At 28.5% G+C, this 25,889-nt stretch overlaps 1 protein-coding gene across 1 annotated transcript; it reads right to left on the reverse strand.

Moving 5' to 3' along the window:
- Nucleotides 1-5,001: 5,001 nt before the first annotated feature.
- On the reverse strand, nucleotides 5,002-15,105 carry LOC103572819 (uncharacterized). The gene is made up of 12 exons (XM_053741149.1): nucleotides 14,932-15,105; nucleotides 14,549-14,736; nucleotides 9,065-9,298; nucleotides 8,877-8,945; nucleotides 8,553-8,753; nucleotides 8,360-8,401; nucleotides 8,027-8,209; nucleotides 7,642-7,786; nucleotides 7,424-7,518; nucleotides 7,108-7,321; nucleotides 6,763-6,900; nucleotides 5,002-5,270 (listed from the first exon to the last, which is right to left on the reverse strand). The coding sequence occupies exons 1-12, from the start codon at nucleotides 15,086-15,088 to the stop codon at nucleotides 5,122-5,124; spliced, it is 1,815 nt and encodes a 604-aa protein (XP_053597124.1). The 5' UTR covers nucleotides 15,089-15,105; the 3' UTR covers nucleotides 5,002-5,121.
- Between the last annotated feature and the right edge of the window lie 10,784 nt (nucleotides 15,106-25,889).

Consider the following 25,889-nt stretch of genomic DNA (forward strand, 5'->3'; position numbering starts at 1 on the left):
AAAAAAGACACATGGTTGTTTTTAGTATTTAAAAAAAATATAGCGTATAAATTCATGTGTTTACAACAAATTGTTTGTTTAATAAACAAATGAAAAATTATTAAAAAATTATTTTTTTATAAAACAAGAGAACATGATAAATTATGATTTAAAAAAAAAATAGTTCATTAATATTAATACTAAACAACAAAAAAAATTGTTAATTAGCAAATGCGCTTTTTAGCAATAAAAAAATTTTTTTAAGGGACGATTTTTTTCTTAAAAATCGTTATTTTCATCAAGCATCTTATTCCCAAAAAAAAATTTTTTTTAATCTTATTAACAATGCATTTGTTTATAATAATTATTTGAACGATGTCAGTAATAATTTTTAAAAATTATTGTTAAGTAGCTTTTAGCAATAAAAAAACAAAATAATCAAAAAAATAAAATTCCTTGATTGCTTTATTTACATTTTTAATTTTTCAATTCCTTAGATCGTAAATAAAAAAGTGAAAAATCGAAATTTTTTAATTTTTCCAACGGCGATTTTTTCTAAACCTTTTCAAGAGCAGCTCTACGAAGTGAACAAAATCCTGGATTCTTAGTTTAGAAATAATCAGGGTTTTTATATAAACTTTGAACGAGTAAAAATAAACTAAATAACAAAAGCATAGTTAATTGAAAAATTGAGGTAAAATTTTTTTTTCGGTGGATTATTATTAATCCATGTGTGGAAAAAGAACCAAATTTTTTTTATTTCTTAATATTTATATTTAATCGGTTAAAATAATTTTTTTCGATTATGTTATTGATTCTATTAACGCGCGTGCATGCGCTGCTACCCGTTTTTAGTCCCATTTTCACTACTAAATTAAAATTATAAATATTGTTGGTACAGTTCGGGGAGTCAGGACTTTTTTTGGAAATTTCCTGCTCTTTGAGGATCTTTTTACAGATTTTGGATATCGTAAATAGTTGTTGAACTATTTGTAAAAAACCAAACCACTTTTTTTTTTTTTTTAACTAAATTATTAATGACTTACAATTTTTGCCAGGCCCAAATTGCCACTTTAATTTTTTTTATAGATGCTATTTCGAATCAAATCAGACCTCAATCATAATTTTCGGTGGTCTTGGACAGATTTTCGTCAAAAAGGCACTTGTTGACTAGACTAATATGTTTATATGCGTCAATACTGTAACTTACATGAGACAACAAGTCATTGAACATACAAACGGGAATATGATGAATTTTATTATATTCTCCTAAAATTCAATTATTAATGACAGGATCATTTTCTCATGCGTTCTTATTAAAACAGAAATTTTGTAAATTTTATTGTTTTCTTTTAGAATCCAATTGTGACTGATAAAAATATTTTCGGATACGTTCTCATCCAAACCGGAATTTTATAAATTTTATTATATTCTCATAGGATCTAATTATTAGTGACAGGATCATTTCCTCATACATTCTTATTAAAATAAAAATTTTGCTAATTCTATTAATTTCTCATAGATTCCAGTTGAAAGTGACAAGATCATTTCCTTATACATTCTCATCCAAATAGAAATTTTGTCAATTTTGTTATTTTCTCATAGAATTCCATCATTACTGACGGAATGGTTTCCTCATACGTTCTCATTGAAACAAAAATTTTGCTAGTTTTATTATTTTCTCATAGATTCCAGTTGTAAGTGACGAGATCATTTCCTTATACATTCTCATCCAAATAGAAATTTTGTCAATTCCATTATTTTCTCATAGAATCCCATCATTACTGATGGAATGGTTTCCTCATACGTTCTCATTGAAACAAAAATTTTGCTAATTTTATTATTTTCTCATAGATTCCATTTATTAGTGACTAAATCATTCCCTCATACATTCTCAACTGAATAGAAATTTTGGAAATTTTATTATTTTCTTATAGATCCCTATAAATCCCGTGAATATTTATCTCATCCAACCTTATAAAAACTCATTTTTTATAAACATTTGTATTTTCCGATAGATTCTTATAAAGAATCCCTTATCAGAGTTTATGAGAAAATAATTTTTTTAAATACCTCCTATACAATCTCATAAAATTCAATAAGTTCTATGAGAAGAGGACTCCCGCTTCTCATTGATTCTCATAAAATTTCTATGAGAATTTATAAGAAACTATCGGATCTTATGAGATTTTTTAAGCAGGGAAGTGGTTTATTAATGGAAGAGCTCAAATAAATATTTATTAACAGTCAACAAATTTTTTATTTGAGAGTATTTCTTTGCACCAAAACAATATTTATTAATATAAAGTAAATGATTTATTAATATTTAATAATTCATTTATTTGACGTGATTTGATCGATTTGAAGATGTAACCTAATTCTCTCAAAATACAAATACTAAAAATATTTTAAAAAATTTATTTGAAATGGGAAGATAAAGAATATATTATAATAAAAAAATTATTTTTATTAAATAATTAACAAACAATTATTTAAAATAATGCTTATATTTTGTATAAAATTTGGTCATGTGGCAACGCTTACTACTATCCAGTTAGTCTCATGCTAATATATCCCAAGAAAAAAAATCCCATATATGATCATGTATGAAAATTGGCCATGTCTGATCGTACATGATTAGGTATGATTAGATATGATCATATATGATATACATATAGGTTTGACAAAAATTGTTTAAACTAAAAAAATAATGTTTTAATTTTATTGTTCATTAACATTAATGAACATAATTAATTAACATTGATTTTTTTTCATTTTTAACAAATTAAAAAAATAAAATTTCAACTTAAGTTTAACTTAAAATTTAAACTTAAGTTTTATCATATATGTTCGTACCTGACCATGTCTGATTTTATATGCGTTAAACATCTTGTAAAGAATTTTCATGTCTCTTTATACCTGACTATATCTGATTTCACGAAAGTTAAATAACTTGTAAGAAATTTTATGTATTATCATATATGTTCATTCCCGACCATATCTGATCTTATACGAGTTGAACATCAATTAAAAATTTTTATGGTCCTTCATATATGATCATGCATGACCATATATAATTTTATATGAATTGTACATCGGTTAAATTTTTTTTATATTTTTTCACATCTGTTTATATATGTCCATACATGATCATATATGATCTTATATGGCCTGTATATTGGTTAAAAACTTTTAATGTATCTTCACGTATTTTCATACACTAGCGCAAAAAATTAAAGGAACAAAAAAATTTTATAAATTTTTTTGGGATATTTGTAAGGCTGGCACTTTGTGAAAAATAATCGTATCGAGATTTAAAAAAAAAAAGCATTTTATAGATTGAAATCTCTAGTTTCAGTACATTTTTATTAAAAATTTTTTAAGAGCTCCGGCTATTGCGCAAACATGAGAAATACCGCGAGACAAGAAATTTCTCAATTTTTTTTTTTTCTGAAGAGCCCAGGGACCGTAGAAAAATTATTTCAACTAAACCAATGCATAGGTCATTTAACAAATTTGTTCATCTTCGATTTGACTTTTTTTTAACCTTGTAGGACGATTTGTCGCAGAGGTATCAGCCTTCAAACAAAAAATGATCCTTTTGGCTTTGATCATCGATATTTCCAGCGGCGTTAAAAACTTGAATAAATTCCCTACCCTGTTGAAAACATCCAATAAATTCCGATAGAAAACATGTTGTATTGTAACTTGATGTGCTTTTGTCACAGCAAATCCATATGAATCCCAATACAAACTTAAAATATAAAAAAACGATCTTCTATTAGATTCTGTCTGTAATTAAAATTTCTATTTGGATATACATGATGCTCAAGGAATTATTAAATGTCTATAGTAATTGTATGGAATAATCTGATTAAGCTCATATTTCGCATATTGAGTTTGTATCTGCATCTCCACGTACAACATCCAATCTACATCATTATCATCGATATTTAATTGGAACATCCGCTTTAAATTACGGTTTTCCTATGAGTATTTATCTGCATAGGCAGATTATGAAGAACCTGTAAATTTTGGGAATATCCCGATAAAATTAACACTGTTTAGTAATAATTTTCTATTGGACGATCCATAGCGATCGTACAATATGTTCATTGGAATTAACTCGGAACATTCGATTTTTTAACTGTGATTATCTTATGAGACTTTATCTGTAAAGACTTAGTAGCTAAATTATGAAAATATCGGCAAATTAATTGGAATATCCAGATTCTATAAAAACATAATAGTTATGATTTCTATTGGAAAATCTACTAAGACAGAGCAATGAGATCATTAGGATTTAAGCTGGATTTCCCATTTAAAATAATGATTGCCCTATGAGTATCTATCTGTAAAATTCCCATAACCAGATTATGAATATCTTTCAAACTAATGAGAATATCCAGATATATAATTAACACTTTTTAGTAATGATTTCTGTTGGAAGATCCACGGCCATCCTCCAATAAGAGCATTGAAATTGAATCGGAACTTTCCATTTTCAATCATGATTATCTTATGAGACTTTATTGTACATCCCGATCAGCTTAATATCGAAAATACTTGCAAACTAATTGAAATATCCAGATAAAAGTAAAATATTATAGTTATGAATCTATCGGAAAATTTACTAAGACCGAACACTGACATCATTGGGATTCCATATTGACTTTTCTTAAAAAATTATGATTTCCTTATGAGCACTTGTTTGTAAATACTTATCAGTCAGATTGTTAAAAAATATATTTTCATTAATTATTAACTTAATAATAAAAAAAAAATGCCATCTGGAAACCAGAATGGACGATAGATATCTAAAAATAAAAATCAAAAACAAAGAGTTCAATGTCAAACTTAAAGTTAATTTTATTTTTTTTTTTTCTTTGTAGTATTTAATAATAATCAAGACAATAATAATTAAGTAGTTAGCAAATAATTTCTATTATAAAACTTAAACTCAAGTTTAACTTGAGAGAATTTTTTTTTAACATTTAGTAGTAATTAAATAGTCAGCAAATAATTTTTATCATAAAATTCAAACTCAACTTTTACTTAAGAGTATTTTTTTTTTAATATCTAACAATAATAAAGATAATAATAATAAAGTAAGAAGCAAATAATTTCGATCAAAAAACTTAATTAATCAATTTGCTTCGCTACATCATCAGAGGAATCGCCACTGGAATCGGTTGAGGAACTGTCAGATGAAGTATCATCATCATCTGAATTTTGAGCTTTAGTAGTATTTGTTTCTGTCGGCTTAACTTGAGTATGAACGATGTTAGCTCCTGTGATTAAAAAATACATATTTTTTATTATGACTTAGGGGGATTCTCAGACAGTACCCCCCACTTTTTAAAAAATTTCAATAGCTTTCAACTATCATAACCGTATGAAAATTTTATTAATTAATAAAAAAAAAAATTAAAACCTTAATTGAAAAAAGGAGAACGTAGTCGTAATTTTACCGAGATATAGTATTTAAAAATAACTAAAAATGTTGGAAAATCCAAAATTGCACACCTCAATCGCTCATTTTATTTTTAATCATTACTTTTATTTTTTTTTTTATTATGAATTTTTATTCAACTTTTGAATTATTAATTTGATTTTTTTATTTCTTGATTCCAGTTTAATTTTTTTTTTTTTGAATTTTTTCTAAATATCCCGCATTTTTATTGTAGATGTCACTCTTTTTTTTCAAACCTACTGTTTTACGCATGGAGAATAGAGTCTCTATTCTCCATGGTTTTACGCTAGTGCTGCTGCCACTAGTTAATGGGGAGAAAAAAAGAAAATTTAGAGCGATCATAAAGCACCCTCAGCGCTTTCGAGCTTGAGGTGTGCAAAAAAAATTTACTTTTGTAATAATAACAATAGTAAAAATAAAAATGGCCGCTAAACTTTTCGTAAATAATCAGTTTTACGTTTCTAATTAATTACAATTAAACTAAAAAGATTTAAACAGTAATTTTCAATAGGGTTCTTGTGATCAAAAATACAAAGATAATAAAAAAAATTTAGACCGATTAATTGTTCCTATCGAGTTATTTGGTTTACTACGTTTCATACACGACAATTGACAACTCGTGTCACTGGGATTAAAATAATTTATATTTAATTAATGGAATAATTAATCGACTTAATATTGGTTCGAAATTATTCTTTAATAAATTGTCTTTGTGTTAGTATAAAATTTGACCGATTTTAGTGTAATCGAAAAAGTCTAGAGATAATTTAATGTGAGTGAATGAGTCAAAAAATTTAGAGCGATCATAAAGCACCCTCAGTGCTTTCGCGCTTGAGGTGTGCAAAAATTACTTGCAATTGATATCAATCAGGAGTTGAATGAAATTTGTTAAATAAATTTTAGCCTATAAAATTTGAAAATTCGAATTATAAAATTGACATGAAGATTTTACTGAAATTTATTTTACAAATTTCGTTCAGCTTACAATTGATATCAACTGCAAGTAATTTTTTTTTAAACCTATATCTTAGCGAAATTACGACTACGTTCTCCCTTTTTCAATTAAAATTTTATTTTTTTCTTAATTAATTAATATAATTTTAATACGGTTATGACAGTTGAAAGCCATTGAATTTTTTTAAAAAGTGGGGGGTACTGCCTGAGCATGGCCTTAAGTCGATTAAATTTCAAAAAATCATAATATTTGTGAAATATTTTTGTAAAGACTTGTAAAATTTAGAAAAAATACCAATTTTGTAAAATTGAATTTCTTGTTCTTATATATGTGACAACAAAACTCGCTCATGTACCTTTTTTTTTAGTTTGTCTAGGTGGTCGAAGTAAATCAGATATTTTGCTTCGTATATGTTCTTCAAATAACGAAGCCTCGTCCAGTAGTTTTTGACCATCCATATTTTTGTTTTGTTTCAAATAATATTTGAATATTTCTGTAAGGAAAAAAAATATGATTTTGTTAGATATTAAAATGTTACAAACAAAAATTTTTTCTGTCAAACTATTCTGTTCGTATTTTTAACGGTATGAAAAGACGGTTTATCGTTTGCTACTGCGGACGTTACAAATATTAAACTAAATCCATTATAACCGAAAAAATTTACATTATGTTATTTACATTATAAATAAATAATTTATACCATGAATAGCTATTGCCTTGGTGGAATCGATAGCAGGTCTTGGAGTGCTTTTAGTTTTGTTACAAGTCTTTCCTTTGACACTATGTTCTTTTAGGTATTTGTCCCCAAAAACTGCCACAGCTATATTTTTAACAAACATAGCGTTTGTGCTTGCGTTATACACCGCATTATCATAAGTAACCTTCGGTAACCACACACCTTGACCTAAGTGTATCTGAAACAATAAAGAAACAAAATAAAATAAGTTGCTGTATAGAGTTTTTTAGCTGGCTTTAAATTTTATGAAGATATGTTTATCAAGAAAAATTTGTTTTACCATTCCGGTGTCAAGTCGAACATATCCAATGTCAGGGGGCCGGTTAATATCATTTAAATCAATGGCATTGTCATCATTTGATTTTGACGGTGTATCTACAAATTTTGAAATAAGTATATTAATTTTTATGCATTAATGTTTTCATTCTAAGAAAGAGATCAATGGGAAATAAAATGAGAATTTCAAAAAATATTTTCAACCAAACAATAGTCGTTTACTTTTTAACTGCTTCCAGTTCTCGTCGTTAGCTGTTAGTTTTTCTACCACAAATGTTTGTAAATCTGACAGCTGTTTTTGTAAGACGGAAATACTGCCATTGATTTGAATTAATTCCTTCTCTATGTTCGAAATGTTATCCGGACTCTAGTGCAAAAATAAAATACAATATTAATACCACTAAAAAAACTAATAATAAAATAATGATTTTAAACTAAAGACGCGTAAGTATATATTTTTACAATATTTTATTCTCTACTGAAAATTGTAAACATTTATAAATTATATATTTGTTTAGAATAACAATTTAGCTAATAAATAGATTCTTTTACATAAGAAAGCGATCAATTAAAATTTATAAAACTACTCTATTGATAGAAAACTTACTGGATTCAATTTGTTTAAGTTTTTCGTTTTATTTTTTGTGCGAGTCGGTTTTACAATTTCTGAACTGTTAGCACCATCATTTTGTGATTCATGGACAAATTTTTGGTTTTCACCAAAGGGAAATTCAGCCATTCCTTTATCAGAATTGTGTTCAATGGCACCAACAGCTTTAAGATTAATGCTCTGAAAAATGAATTACCGTTTATGAATTAAGATATGTATGTGTAATTACATATCGATGGTTCGCTAACACTATCTTCTATCATTTATATATTTTAAATGGGCATTACTAGGTTGTACTAGTAAACCTTTTATATACATGTATATATATACCTCTTCATTTTGCTCCATACTCAAAAGAGAGTTATTTTTACGCTGTAATAAAAATTAATTTGATATTATTTGTAGTCATCTTTCTAATACTTATAAACTAGAGAAGTCAGAAATTGCATGTTTTTATTGATTTAAAAACTTTGACAAACGAAATCATACAAATTCTAATGCTTGGTTAATGAATTTCATTTACTTTTTTATTCTTGGCATCTTTTTTTTTTCCAGATTTTTTTCTTTTTTTACCAATGTTTTGGGAATCCGCGGTTTCAATATTCAAGCTAGAATCATTATTTTGAAAAGAATTGGAAGACTCGAGACTTCTTACTTTTTGATGTGTTGATAGCTCATCATCCTGAGGTACAGATATTCCTGTAATTTTGTCGCTGTCTAGCTGCTGAATAAGTTGATTATGAAAATAAATAAAATTTAAATTGTGAATTATGACAATGAAGAATATTCTTTACTAAATATTTTTAAATCACAATTTTCTACAATTTATATAAATTGGAATACGTACTTTTGCATTTGCTATCATGGCGAGCTTAAATTGACTGCTCAACGGTGAATTTTGCAAAATTTTAATTTTCTAAAACAGTAATTTATCCAATAAAACTATCCTTTAAAGTTGTATTATCATACAATACTTTTGAATTGAACATATCAATTAGATAATTATCTATAATAAGTAGATGAGATATTACAAACCTTAGACACTTTTGACTTTTTGTCAACCTGTTGTTTATGGTCATCCAATATGTCGTTACTGATTTTTGAAAGCTCTTCAATGGTTGTAACTTTCTGTGATTTCTCATTATCTTTAGAATCGCCTTCATCTGGATTTTCATTAGATAGTGTTTCTTGATTTTCTTCCAAAAATTTATTGGCTGTATTAACATCATTTTCTTTGGTATTGATGCTATTAGTTTGCGAATCCATAGCCTACAGGAATATTCAATGAAAATTAAAGTGCCCTTAATTTTAATAATATTAATAATTATTCAATTATAATTAATTAAAAGAATTTTAGCCATTGATTTTTTTTTTTATATAATAGCTAACACTTTCTATACTAAAAAGAAATTAGTTTTCAGAAAAGAAAATTTTTTAGTTATGATATAGAAAAAGTAAATTTTCTAAAATTATTTGGCTATTCAAATTCAATAATTATCATCACAGGCACAGAGGAAACAACTTAGATACAAATGAAAATCCTATTAGCTACATTAGAAAAATAATTGTATAATATTTAAAGTGTTGAACACTCACAAAAAACAATATTGAGACGCCCTCATTATATTCCCAAATGTTTCGGTAATAATGAGATATAAGTTTTGATTCCAGTTGTGAAAAAAATCAACTTCGCGTCCAAGCAGTCAGCATTAACCAAAATTTCATCTCCTTGTTTTTCAGATATTTCAAAAATGTGATGTAAATGTGAAGTGCAAAATTCTGCTGAAGCTGTTAAAAGCTCTCGACCATAAAAAAAACAAGTATTATTGATGACTACAAAATCATGAATCCGCATAATTTTCTTTGAAATCAATTTTATTACGGTGTCATCAGTTTTTTTCGCACGAGTATAATGAACACTACGAAGAATCATTTTTTTATAAATACACCTGTTGAAGACTTTGACGCACTCAATTTTTTCAATATTCAGCTGGGAAACAAGACTATTAATTTTTTTATTCGGGTCATTTCCTTTACCTATAAGAGTTACATCATTGATCGTACGTTCATAATTTGTCAAAAGTTTTGGAAGAATAATCTTTTTACAATAATTTCGACAAACAATTGATTCAGTAGCATTATCAATGTTGTATCTGATAAACTTTTTTTTTAAATTAGATGTGATAATTTGCTGAGAAATTCCATGGGGTCCATTGATGTCACGTTTATAGTAAAAAATCTCATTTTCAAATGGAAAAGTATTACTCGAGCAGAGTGGTCCACTTTGCCGAACAGAATCTGCAATATGTAACAAGGAATGCATATTAAATGTCATAGAGGATTTCCCATAAAACTGTTGACATTCACCAACAAATTGTAATAAATTAAATTCACATTGTCTGATATCTCTTTCATTGATATTACCGGACAGTAATTTAAATATACTTGAAACAAGCAAACAATAAGAATCCAAATTTTCTTTTTTTAGAATATCAGTCAAACAAGGTAAACTGTCAAAAAGTAACCACGACTCCCACTCTGACGCTTTCCATTTCGCCATAGTTTTTATAGGCCTTACAATTCTATGGATTTCATGTGGGCGTTTTATTTTAAGATAACGGTTATTAATTTCCTTGCGATCAGTTGGATTCAGATAATATGGAGTTTTTGGCGTAGTCCATATAGACCACAATTGTCGCGTGACACCTGACAAAACACCGTGCATATAGTCAACAGGCAGACCCCACACACAATCAAATAATTTCAATCGAAGTAATTCCGAACGTCCTTTTACACCGTTGATGTGTCTATTCAGTCGTTCTACTTCACTAACGTCCTTAATGTGACTTTCGTTAGTTCTTAAAAGTGGATCATTTAAAGTTACAGGATATCGAATAGCTGAGCTGTTATATTCTCCAGGAGCGTAACACCAACTACAACCAGAATAGCCGCTAAATTGATAACGACATTGAATAACTGGCCTTGCAACTGAATCTACGCATATTAACAGACAATGAAATTTGAAATTCCTTTGCTTTTTTGAACCATTCAAAGTGATATTTAATCCATCTGTCATGAGTTTCTCAGCATTGTCAATAAACTTAGATAAATAAATCTTCATAAGTTCCGGACTTGGCTCTTTTGATGTTAAAAACATTCCACCAAGTATCATATTTTTTGTTCTGATTTCTGGGGAAAGTTCATTTATATACAATTGTATCGGCCAAAAACTGCGATTCGAACTTTTAAATGCCGGTGCACCGTCAGTATTAACATTATATGTTAATGTTCCTGGGGAATGAACTTGTAGGTTTTTGTAGAGCTTACAATCATATATGTCACGAATGATTCCATCATTGGGTCGTTTTCTGTATTCGTCTAAATTTTGTAATAAATCCTCTTGAACATTTTTCTCATTTAAAAGCATCTCTAGCTGATAATCCAAATCAACGATCATGAATTGATTGGAGCTTTCAGACGTTAATTTATACTTTGTTTCACAATCTTTACATATAGCCGATGTTTCTTTCATCTTCTTGCTGTTATTATGTGTTATTAATATTACATTACAATTTTCACAATAGAAATTAGTATTAATTTTAGAACTTGGAGGATTATATGTTTTTGCACGTGCGTAATGTGATGTATTCCACGACACAAACTCTGGACCAGCCAAAACTTTAACAAGATCAATTAAATCATCTTCATCTTGTTTTGTTAAATTTTTATTCACCGAAAATACAGTAATCATAAGCAGAACATCTGATATTGTCAATTGTGCTTGAGGAAACATGATTGTACTACTTTGCATATAGTCTGTATTGAATTTCGTAGAATGAGTATTACAAGAATTTTTTGAATTATTATTAGATTGAATATTTGAGTCAGAATCGGACATGTAAATAGTATCATTAGTAGATGAATTTTCAAAATCACTATCAGATGTGCAATTGCTGTCATAATCATAAGAACTACAATCATCACTATTCGAAGAGCTATCTAAAATGACATTCGCTGTTCCGTGAGAATAATTCCTTTCAGTAAATACAAGCTGTCCCTTTTCGTCAGAATCGCCTAGATCATTAAGATGGTCAAAGTTTGGGAACTCAGTATCAGATGAGTTTATTGAAACATTATTACATTGTTGATTAGTGAGTATTGATAAGTGACAGTGTTTTCTATCCAAATGTGTATTTCCAGGCAAATTAAGATTTAGTAACATATCTTCAGAACTATTATGAAAGTCTAAGTTATTATCTTTTCGTTCCATTAAAAAAGTATTGGGTTTTTTATTTGTGTCCGTATTAACACAGCTTTGTGATGCTAGCTGAGCAGTGCGGTGCCATCGATTCCGCGTTGTTCTTGATACACGTAATGGATTACAAGAAGGTAATAAATATTGTTTATTTAATCTTTGCTTTTTATCGGGTGCCATGATGCTATCATGAAAAAATGCAATGTTAAAAATATAGATTATTTAAAATGAGCCCGTTAAAAAAACGGCTGAAAGAATTAACAATTATTATTTCCCTTAGCAATCTATTTTCCAGACTAAATCACGTAAGCAATGAGTTTTCAAGATCAACACGATTAAAAATTATTTCCCTAAACATAGTTTGCCAAAAAATGATCCTAAAATCCATATGTTTTTAAAGTTTTATACAAATAAGTTTGGAATTTGAAAAACATAAACTTTTGCAGAATATATTAAGATATTTTTTGAAATAAGTTTGTATGAACAATAAAGCTGTAAGTTATACTATTAGAAATCAAAATCAGTACACATCATAAGATAATATTTACAGTAATAAGATAACAAAATTCGAAATTTAAATCAGGAATCCTACAAAATTAGATTCAAATAATTTTAACTCATTCGAGCTACACGGAAAAAAAAAGTAGTGGCTACTCTTCGGGATAGTACTGAGTACTTTCTGTAAAAAAAAAAAAATTTGACAGTACTATATGCTATCTAGACTGTATCCACTACTATCTAGACTATATCTACTACTGTCCAGGATAGTACTCAGTACTATCCAAAGAGTAATGGATATAGTGTAGATAGTATACAGTACTGTCTGAAATTTCTTTTTTACAGAAAGTACTCAGCTATATATATATATATATATATATATATATATATATATATATATACATGCATATGTATGCAATTTATACAATAAAAAAACTTTTTAGAAAAATATTTACAAAATTAATTACAAACTTTTCGGAAATACATTCATAATGTGTATGATAGATTTAAAATCTATCATCATTACTCAAAATAATTAGATATCTCTTTGTAATTAATAGTTTGAGTAGTGATGTCAGAGTACGTAAAAATATTATTCCTAGTTAAGCAAAAGTATAACTAGTTTCCATAAAAATATTACAGTATGTCATCCCGAGTCAAAAAAATAAATTGATTTCGACTTTTTTGACTTGCTTTTGACTTAATTAACTTGATTTTGACTGCTTTCATTCTTTTGACTTTGATATGACTTTTTTAACTTAAAAATTTAAGTCAATTAAGTCAAATTCAAGACAACGAGACTTTAATTTGACTTGGATGACGTAAATAGGTACTAAGTAAGACAACTAAGTCAAAAGCGAGACAGAACTGAATGAATTTTCGTATCTTAAAATATGAAAACACACTTGGTTTTGACTTGCTTTTGACTTAGCTGTCTTACTTAGTACCTATTTACGCCATCCAAGTCAAATTAAAGTCTCGTTGTCTTGAATTTGATTTAATTGACTTAAATTTTTAAGTTAAAAAAGTCATATCGAAGTCAAAAGAATGAAAACTGACAAAATCAAGTTAATTAAGTCAAAAGCAAGTCAAATAAGTCAGAAAAGTCGAAATCAATTTATTTTTTTGCCCCGAGTATAGAAAATTAAATACTGAACAACCTTTTATCACTCAGATAAAAAAGTAACTGAAATTAAAGCCATTAGATTCCGATAGAAAGTCTATCGGAGATTAATTGGAACCTATTGGAATCAATCGGACCAATTGAAACGAAACATTCAGATTAACATTCAGTTGCTACAGTCAAAGTAAAGTACAAAATCCGGCAAAGATATGAGAATAATGTTTTATTTAATCCGAGCAAATCATATTCTTACTTCATTTTTCATTCAAAGATTTCTCTTCTAAACGTATAATTCTTAATAAATGATAAGATAACAGGTCAAGTTTTACAAACAATAAGTATATCAACCATAATTTTAAACCTGGTTATCCCATGAAAATTTATTCGTTAATTGATTAATAAAAAAAAAAAAAATTCTTGGTAACGATTGAAATTTATAACTAATGGTTCGTATCGAAAAATTTTCAGAACTCGACAGCCCGTAATCGCTTTTAGCCAGTAACATTTAATAAAGTCATATGATTTTTTTGCTTTAGTATGATTTCACGTTTGAGACTTTATTTAATAAAAATCCGATTTTAAAAATTGAATTGTGTCATGAATCATAGAAACCAATAATGCAATGAATTGTATAAAAACTTACCAATAATTCTTGACTTTTTAAGAGAAGTTTTTTATCGAGGATAGTTTTGAAATTTTTCACTTCACTATTTTTTTCTTTACGTTTGGTGGTGTCAAAATCACTTTCTTCGGTACCTGAATATTGTAGATATGCTGGTGGAATTTTTGACCTTTCTGTAGATATTCTATTTTCCAGTGCTTCTAAAGTCTCTACATAATTAAAAATATAGAAATGAAAAATTAATTGCAATGAATTACGTGGAGACAAAAATAGTTACAAGATCTCTCGAAATACTTTAAGTAGTAATATACTTATAAAAAAAAAAAAAAAAAAAATAACAAAGAATGAAAATAAAAAAGAAGAAAAAAAAAATGAGATAAATATTTAAAAAATTTATAACTTACGTTCAACATAAAGAATGAGAGCTTTTTTGACGGTATCCCCATAATCAACCTTATAATGTTTATTTTTATCGATTGGCGCACGGAATTTCAGAATACGTGACGTCTCAACGGTATCAAATTTGTTATCCGGAGAAACAAGTTTGATGTAAGCGAACATGGAAACGTTCAAATTGAAATCAATTGCTGAAAAAATGTATTATTTGGCAGAATCAGAAAATAATGAGAATCGCATAAAATAAATTGTATAGCTGAGCAGAAATACAGCTTAGAATTTTGTTAGGATGAACGTCGATAAACAATTGATAAATTTAAATCTAATAGCAATCTTAAGCAACCATAGTATACGTTTTCAGTGAGTAAATCGGAATAGAAGAACACACAAGTGTAATATCCTAACACTTCATAAAGTATCTAACTATTTAATAATTATAACTAAGAACTTATAACAAATAAATATAATAGTGACAGCTATTGTTTAAAAATATTTTTCACTTAAAATTTAAGCGGAAAAATAGAATGCAAGAATTTTATTTTTTTTGAAAAAGAATAACTTAGGAATATAATTTTTAATTATAAGTATATTAGACATATAAGAAAATTATATTTGTAAATTTTAAGATACTTGTTCGAAAGTTAGTTTAAAATTACTAAAACGTTAAAACTTGAAAAAGTTAATTCTAATTTTCAAAAGTACTGTAAATTCATGATCATTAAAAAATTAATGACGTAATCTTTCAACACTTTGATTGCTAAATGAGGAACAATTTTTTCGAATGTAGTATTAGAAATTCTATTTTACAGTGTAATAAAACAAAAAAAAAGTTAAAGAACTTGACTTTGAAAGATTCAAGTAATTACTGAAATTTCATTATCTGAACTTCTATGAATATTTAGGAAAAAGCGTAATTCTTTCATACTCTCTTATAATTCGCATGAATATATCGGATAGAGTCAAATATTGTAAATAGTTATTGGATGTACGTGAAATCCAAGTACGGAAATGTTAAAAAAAAAAAATTAAATGTCCTACTGTTTGAAAACTTTTTTATTACACGATGCAACTTAGTTATATTCAATTGTAGCTTAACCGTGAATATAGTGGAAATTTTACTTAAACAAAAAGATTCAACATATTCATTAAAAATTTCTGAAATTTCGAACAAGTAAAAAAAAAAACTTTAATCAACTAATTTGGATTTTTTAAGATCCTATTGGATCGGTGATTGATCTAAATAGAGAATCATTAGATTTCAAAATAGTATATTGTACAACTAGTGCGGTAAGTTGTCGATTGCCCACGAGAGCAAAGTTGAGCGCACGAACGAAGTGAGATCTGGTTTTCACAGGCGTCTTTTTTCGATGCTCTAAAGATATTTCAACGCGGGATTTTGAAATAAAAAAAATAGTCGATTTTTTTGATTCAGTCTATCTATTGTATATATAGATATATATATGTAATAAATAGTCCTTCAGCTGAAGAGGGGAACTCGTATACATTTTGTTAGCCAAGGCTGTTCTTAACGATTTCCTACGTATTTTGGTTAATAACACTTTAATTGTTTAAGTAGAAATAACTCCTGAACCGCTGATTTGATGGGGAAGTTCATTTAAAAAAAAAAAAAAAATGTCCAGAATGAAAAAATACACAATAAAGATGTCTTAGTGTTTTATCATATCTCAAATATTTCGCGAAATATGGCGAAAAAACGAGCCAGGCGCTTGGACCTCTCCCTCTCGCACGAGCAGTTGTCTAGTTCGCGCGCTTTCTCCGCGAAAACGCATCTAACGCTCGATAGGCCGAAATATTTCTAAGTTTTCTTTATTAATAATTAAAGAAAATAACAAAAAAATCGACAAAATGTTGACACAACCAATCGACAGCTTTTATTCTAAAACGAATTTCTATCGTATCGTCCAAAGACCTTTTTTTTTTAACCTAAGTTATAAACAAATCGTTTTCTTAGAAATTCGGTATGGATAAAATGCTGTCGATTGGTGGTATCAACATTTCATAGATTTTTTTTATTGGCACCGGACTTCGAAAAAATTACATAAAACGAAATAAGATATTAAATGATTATATGAAATCTCAATATCCACTTAAACGTTTGAAAAAAGAAAGTAGAAGCATATTTTCATAGACAAAAATAATTTCTTTGCGCAAGATATATTTTGTGTTATAAATTGAAATCAAAAATTTTCTTGGGATGAAAAAAAATTTCGTAGTCCAAAAAATTTTTTCTTACACTAAAAAAATTTATTTTTGCTCCAAGAAATTATTTATCTTCAATTCATAATACGAAATATTTTTTGAGGCAAGTAAAAATTTCTTGCACCAAGAAATCCTTTTTTTCTGTGTGAATATATTCTGTAACATGCAGGAATGTATTTCTTTTTTTTTTATCGGAATTCTCCACAGAAGCTATATTTTTATCCACGTCGCGTTATTCAGTTTTAATCTTCTACTTTTTCTATATGGAACAACAAATTGATCTGAATAACATTCAAACTGGATTTGGTGGGTAGAATCTATTTAATATACAAGATTTTTAAAAAATAGTTCTCGTCATTGCATTTCCACCTTTGAAAAAAGAAAGAACAAACATTTTTAAATATATTCTGTAACATGCACTAATTAATTAATTTTTTTTTCTGGTATCAGAATCGCTTATAAAACTCGAATTCTATCCAACTCTAGTCATCCAGCTTTAATCTTCCACTTTTCCTATGCGGAACAATACATAGATCCAAATAGCATACAAATTTGACTTGACAGATAGAATCCATTTAGTACAAGATTATTAAAAAAATCGTTCTCGTCACTATATTTCCACTTAAATCTTCAAAACAAAAAGAACAAATTAATGTTAATATATTCTGTAATATACATTTATTTATTTACTTTGTGTGTGTATTTAGAATTCTTTATGGAAACTTAACTTTTATTTACGTTCAGTTATAGGTTCCTACAAAATTATCTTCATTCTTGATTGAATATTCCAAGTATAGTTTTATGATTTTATTGTATTACTTTAGTGGTTACCTCGATAAAAATTAGTATCACAAAGTAATAATCTGGATATTTCGATAAATTTATAAGTTCTATTTGATCTGACTAACCAGTACTTACAAATAAATTTCTATTAAAATAACTCATACTTTATTAGATATTCCGATCATAGTCCTGTAATTATATTATAAGATCTGTATGGATATCCCGATAGAAACCATTACCGTGGAGTAGTAATTTATCTAGTTGTTCCGATTAATTTACAGATATTATATAATCTGACTAATCAGTACTTACTCATATATACTTATAAAATTATCTTTATTCTTATTTAGATATGCCGTTTAAAGCCTAATAATTTTATTATCGATTTCATTTTGCATGTGGATTTCCAAATAGGAATCAGTCCTTACCATGTTTATATATTTATCCTTTTTTTTTATTTGACTTGGATACTCATATAAAAATCGAATGCATGTCTAAATCTGGATATCCATATAAAAAAATTTATTTATTCTACAAGTGACAGCTTATTAATTCACATGCAGTACAGGTGGCTTATTCCATATAGGATCTTTTATATCCTCATAAACATCGTACCGTACATTCTTTGTGACACTACTAATAGATTCTCATACAGTAAAAGTATTGCGATGGATTCTGTGGCCCTGTAATGTGCTTTTGACACAGCAATTCCAAAAATATTCCATAATCTCGCTTATAATAGCTAATTTACAGTTCCTCATAAAATCTTACACAAACATACAAATCATATCAGCATTTTCTGATAAGTTCATATAAATGCTTTTACTTGCAATTACTTATAAATTTTAAATAGGCAACTACGAATAGAAAACAAAGTCTTTTCTGCGTGTGGCATCACAGATAGAAAATTTTTATCCTCTGTAAGAGGAAAAATAGATAGATATCATGAATAACAGCCTATCCTGATAGAATCCAATAAGTGATGATATGTTAAATCCAAAACGAATCCATACTTTTGCAAAGAAATAATAAAATCCCATAGATTCCGATAGCAACTTCTAACGGAACTGTATATATTCATACAATCTAACTGATTCCATACTCTTTCGTATTTGGAACTTTTTCTTTCCAAATAGACCATATAGAAACCCATACAATTCCTATCGTTATCTATTGGTTTTTATAGGATGTTTTCAACAGGGTACAAGACCCTTTCATTATTTTTCTAAAAAAAAAATTTGTTTTATTTTTAACATCCATTAGAAGTAAGTATAAAAAAAGGACTTTCAAAAAAAGGACATCAACCACTACTCTGTAAATATTGATGAAAAGACTAATGTTGCCAGATACTTTTTTAGCTTATGTACCCCCAATAACCCTGTCAATTTTCAAATAGTACTATCGAACCATTTTTTGGGAATGATCGATCAAATTTTTGCTAAACAAATTCAAGGAAGAAGTTTTGTTCTTTGAATTGTGTAATCATAATCGAAATGAAAAAAAATTTTTTTTCGACTTTTTCAAATTTTTGGCATGGTGACTCAGCAAATGTAAGGAAATTTAAAAAAAAAAAAAATATTTTTTAAAAAATTAAAACTTTTTTAATTGTGCTCGAAATTTTTTTTTTTTGAAATTTTTTGGAATTTTTTTTTCTTTTGCCATTTCCTTGCATTTAGAAATTTTTTATCTCGCGGTATTTCTTATGTTTGTGCAATAGCCTGAGGTCTTAAAAAATTTTGATAAAAATGCAGCGAAACTAAAGATATCAAGCTATGAAATGCTCTTTTTGAAATCTCGATAGATTATTTTTCACAAAGTTACAGCCTTCCAAAAATGACAAAAAAATTTATAAAATTTTTTTGTTCCTTTAATTTTTTGCGTAAGTATATATGCTCATATATGTCCGTATATGATCTTACATGGACTAAACATCGAGTAAAAGGACTTCATGTTGTATCATATATGATCATACATGACCATATATGATCTTATATGGTTTGGGTATAAGTTAGAAGAAATTTCTTTGCCTCTATATATGATGGTACGTGAACAGGTATGACTCATGTATGAACATATATGATTCATGAATGATCTTATATGGTCATATCTAATTATATATAGCCAGACATGAACTTTTTTTTCCTGGGTATACAACTACATATGATTATATGCAGCCATCTGTCGATAATATTCGCAAAAGAATTATTTGTTAACTATTAATAAATATTTATATGTCTCAAAGAAGCTTCTCACAAGAGTTTTCATAAATCTATTCTCTAAATCTGAAACAATGTATATACACTACTTTTCAGTGGTTTTCACTGTTTCAGATTTAGAGAGTAGTTTATTACTCTCAAATAAATGCTTCTATCAGTGTATTTTCTGATATATTTCTTTTCATATTAAAAAATATAATATTTATCATATACGAGTCTGTATATATTTAGTGTACATAAAATATACATGTCAATCATATACAAAAAATGTATTTTTGTCATATACAAAAACTACATTTTTATCATACATAAAAATATATATTTCTATCATATACCTAAAAATATATTCTGATCATATATAAAAACATATATTTATATTGTGTATGGAAAAAAAGTATCTTATTCGTATGACCAACCCCAATTAAATTAGATCTAAATTTTAATATATCCCCCCATAGAAATTATATATGTAAAATATATTTCATGATGTATGTGAAATATATGTGGCATATAAATGAAATATAAAGAAAATTCGTTTAGAAAATATGTAAAATATACGCACATATATTTTACATATAAAATAAATATATTTCAAATACACAACTTTTGGCCGTTTATCGTATATAAAAAAATCGGCCTGTCAGTTAACCCTGCGGGCCAGCCCCAAAACTTCCCGCCTATTTCGAGCTCCTTGAGCTCAGAAAATTGTTGTAGATACATTTTCTCTTCGAGCTCGAAAATACTTTTGTATGCCTTTGTTTTCGAAAGAAAACGTTTTTTACGATTTTTTTTCAAACGATATCTCTCGGACGAATAAACCGATTAAGACGTTCAAGACGACAATCGACATGTTTTATTGAGTTCTATAACTGATCAGATTTTTGAATTGATTCATCAAGTCGTTTTTGAAATACTTTCAAAATACTAAAAAAAAAAATTTGGAATTAATCGGGTCAGTCATTTCGAAAATATTTTGAAAAAACCATTATCCACCATTTCTTTCTCCCGCGATATCTCTCGAACAAATTAACCGATTTTAATGTTTGAGGTGGCAATCGACGCGTTTTATTGAGTACTAGAGCTGATTAGATTTTGAAGTCGATCGTATGAGTCGTTTCTGAGAAATCAATAAAAAACTAAAAAAAAAAATTTTTTTTTTTTTCGTAATTCGCAAATATTTTCGAGTCTATCCGATCAAATGATCTAAAATTTTCAGGAAAGTTGACGGCCAACAAGCTCTTTCGATTGTCACCTCAACCATCCAAATCGATTCATTAGTTGAAAAGTTACAAAGAGTTTACACACACACACACACACACACACACACACACACACACACACACACACACACACACACACACACACACACACACAGACACACACACACACACATACACTCGGATATCATTCTGAAAATAGTCAGAATAGCTTCCTAGGACCTCAAAACGTCGACATCTGATGAAAACTCGATTTTCAAAAATCGGGGTAAAAACAATAACTTCACGAAATTTTTGAAAATCGTCGATTTTCTTAGCGGGAAGTTAAAAATATTTCTTATATAGTCAAAATGTATATCACATATGTTTTTTTTTTGTCCGGCAAATTAATATGATGAAATATAATCAATATATATGAGGGATATTTTTTAAATATATTTTCGTTATTTAGGCAGATGTTGGGTGTGTATGTGGGGGGGGGGGGGGGGGGGAGAGTCGAAAAAGATGAATAATGTCTAAAAAATTTAACTAGTTCAGGCTGGAGTACCAAGAACACTAGCCGTCAGTTTGTAAGATGATGAAAGGGCACAGATCATTTTGTGGGGGAGGGAGCAAATAAATAATGATTAAAATTTCCAACTGGTTCAGGCCAGAGTACCAAGGGCACTAGCTCTCAGATTGTTCGAAGACGGAAAGGCACAGATCTTTTCGTGTGTGTGTGTGTGTGTGGGGGGGGGGGGGGTAGAAAAATTATGACAAAATCCAACTGGTCCAGGCTGGAGTACCGAGGGATCTAGCTGACAGAATGTTCGATGATGGAAGAGCTCAGTTTTTTGTGGGCGCCCGAATAGAGATTTTTAAGTGCATCAACTACGAACCCTACATTGGGATGTAACGCAGAAGTTTACTTGGGTTCCGATTGGGCAATCCCTATAGGTTTTCAATTAGCTAAGACCTACGTGTCTCCAAATGAACGATCTTTATAAAAAAATATTAAATTGCAAAAAAAAGAATAAAATACTTTTAATTAAATCCGAAATATAATCTAATGTATTAAGAGCATTACTTACAGGAATGATACATGATTATAATACATGAAAAAATCCCGGTGACTGCCGGACTCGAACCTGCATTTCTCCGATTCAAAGTCTTTGATACTATTTACTGCGCTGACCCACGAATAAGATCGCGTAAGTGTAAATAGTATATTTATCATAATACCAACGAATAACTGATGGAGTAATAAAAAATCCGTGATGCAATGATTGCCGTACTCTTTGTACAGATAGATAATTATGCTGTAATTTGTTCAATTTTTAGCTTATAAACAAAATATTAAAAGAAATTATAAATTTTTAACGGATAAAACTGGGGCTACTTTCAATTGCCAATTAAAAGTTATTAATTAGTTGATAATTCAAAAATGAACTACACAGAACCAGAAAAGATGAACCAGTAAATTGATAAGAATCTGAATTTAATAATTAGCCAGTATTAATTAATAAATATTACTTTAAATCAATGCAAATAAAATTAGTTCGCTGAAATTTCGTAGTAACCTTTAATAAGCAAGTTAGAACACAAACTACCCCTTTTGGCTCGGGACTTAGAATAATTTTCACTCGGCACGTATCCCTAGATTCATACTTATACACTCGCATAACCATAATATCACACAAAATCTTATTAAAAATAAAAAAACAGCCATAGTAAATACTAAATCAACAAGACTTAAAACTGATTACATTTTGAGGCAAATCGGGCAAGTGGTTTATAAGTTTTACGCAAAAAACCAAAAACAAACAAAATTTTTAATTTTAACTCTTCGTATAACTTGTAAACTACATGACCGATCTACCCCAAAATCTAATCAATTCTAAGTTTTGGTGAGCCCTTTCGATTGCCACCAAGTCCGTTCAAATCGGTTGATTCGTTCTAAAGATATCGCCGGACAAAAAAAGTTTACACACACACACACACACACATATGAAGTATATCCGGGAATAGTCAGAATAGTTTCCTAGGACCTCAACACGTCAAGATCTGATGAAAACTCGATTTTCGAAAATCGGACTGAAGCCAATAACTTCCCTTTTTTTGAAAATTTGCAATTTTCTAAGCGGGAAGTTAAAAATAGAAAAGAGAGGAAAAAGGGCACAAAATAGAATATTCTGTTTAGAAGAAATGAAAAATAATTTGATTTGTAAATTAAATAAATTTGATAAAATGAAATTGTTTATAAAAAATTTAGATAAGAAAAAGTAATTTTAACATAAATATTGTGTGCGAGCGTAAAAAATAAACCTGTTACATAATTAAATTCTTGAAAAAAAAAAAATTTTTCAATAACAAATTTTGAGCATTACAGAATTTATATGAATCATAAAAGTTTTTAAAACAATAATAATTTTTGCGTTAGGATATCCCAACAAGTTCCCAACTGGGTCCCGATGTGGCAAAACCAATAAAAGTTAGTTATTTTTGCATTGGGCTATCCCAATTAGTTTCCAATTAGGTTCCACTCAGAAAGAACTGATGTCGGGTAACTTACTATAGTATTGGGACATCCCAACAAGTTCCCGATCACGTTTTAACTGGGATAGACTTACTAGGCATACCACAGCGATTTCCAATTGGGACTCAATATATGTATTGGGACAATTTCTAGTCAGGCGGGAAGGGAGGGGGGAGGAGAACAGAGGAGAAAAATATCTGAGCGCTTTTGTCATAGAAAAATCTAACAGCTAGATCCCTCGGTACTCCAGCCTGGACCAGTTGGATTTTGTCATAATTTTTCTACCCCCCCCCCCCCACACACACACACACACGAAAAAATCTGTGCCTTTCCGTCTTCGAACAATCTGAGAGCTAGTGCCCTTGGTACTCCGGCTTGAACCAGTTGGGATTTTTAATCATTATTTTTCTGCTCCCTCCCCCACAAAATGATCTGTGCCCTTTTATCATCTTACAAACTGACAGCTAGTGCCCTTGGTACTCGAGCCTAAACCAGTTGAATTTTTTAGTCATTATTTATCTATTCCAACTCTCCCCCCCCGCACACACACACCCATGATCTGCCTAAGTAACGAAAATATATTTAAAATATATCCCACATATTATAACAGGGCTATGCTGTTACTCTGGTCGTCCTTCAATTACCTTTTTAAGGGCGCCACTGGAAGTGATAACGGCCTCCCAGAACCAGATCTTAGATCGTCAGGGTCGGTGTAATTTATTTAATTGTAAGAGAAGGATGAGGAAGGATAACTTATAAATAATTTATTTCTCTGATTGACACTTTAAACCTTTTTGTTTTTCCAATAAGCTTTTTAACCTTTTTGACCTTTATAAACTTATTCACTTAGAACCTTTTATAAACCTTATACATTATACCTTTTTTAAACCTTATAACTTTTTATAAACCTTATAACTTTTTATAAACCTTATAAATTTTTATAAACCTTATAACCTTTTATAAACCTTATAACTTTTTATAAACCTTAAACCTTAATTGAACCTCAAACCTTATATGAACCTTTATTAAAACCTCATTTTGTTAACCCGCAATAATTTCTTGATTAAAATTGGCCAACTACCTTTGGCACTTCCACACACAATTGTTGAAAATCGCTTAACCTTCGCGATACTTAATTACTAAATTTTCTATTAAAATTAGCCAACTACCTTTGGCATTTCCACACACTCACACACACAATAGTTAAAAATCGCTTAAACTTCACGATACTTAATTACTAAATTTTTCACTAAAATTAGCCAACTACCTTTGGCATTTCCACACTCTCACACACACAATAGTTAAAAATCGGTTAACCTTCGCGATACTTAATTACTAAATTTTCCACTAAATCCTTATTTATTTTACTCACACACTCACTCTGTCCCCTGGAGTTATTTTACACACACTGAATTTACAATACTATAAATTTTCTATGAATTTTAAATAAATTAATTAATTTGGAAATTATATAATTATTAATTAATTTATTATTTACTTTTAATTTTCCTTAATTTATTATTATTATTCCTTTTATCACCAATTGTTTTTACTCCCAAATTTAGAAACTTATTACTCAATAATTTCCAGCAACACGTTACCAAATTATTCAACTCAAAGTTCACCCGATTCAGTTCATATACTTCTCACGTGTTCCTTCCAGGCACTTTTATTATCATAATAATTATTATTATTTCATTTACTTGATTTCTTTAATTATTTATTTTATTTAACTAATTATTTTTTCGTAATTTTACTTAATTAAATTATGTCAGTGACCTTGACCTTTATTATAACTTTACTTGAGACAATTTCTTCTTAATTTTATTTAATTTTATTATTTTATTAACTTTACTTCTAATTAATTAATTTTCGACTAGTGGCTATGACTAGATTCGACAGTTTCCGGTGCGTGAGTTACCCGATCCACCTGGAAACTTCTAGAATAATTCAGGCTACCTGCCTGGAAATATTTGACTATGTAATCGCTCCGGTTACCTGCCTGGAGTTAATTA

Source organism: Microplitis demolitor, chromosome 8 (assembly GCF_026212275.2).
Source record: "Microplitis demolitor isolate Queensland-Clemson2020A chromosome 8, iyMicDemo2.1a, whole genome shotgun sequence".
Classification (NCBI taxonomy): domain Eukaryota; kingdom Metazoa; phylum Arthropoda; class Insecta; order Hymenoptera; family Braconidae; genus Microplitis; species Microplitis demolitor.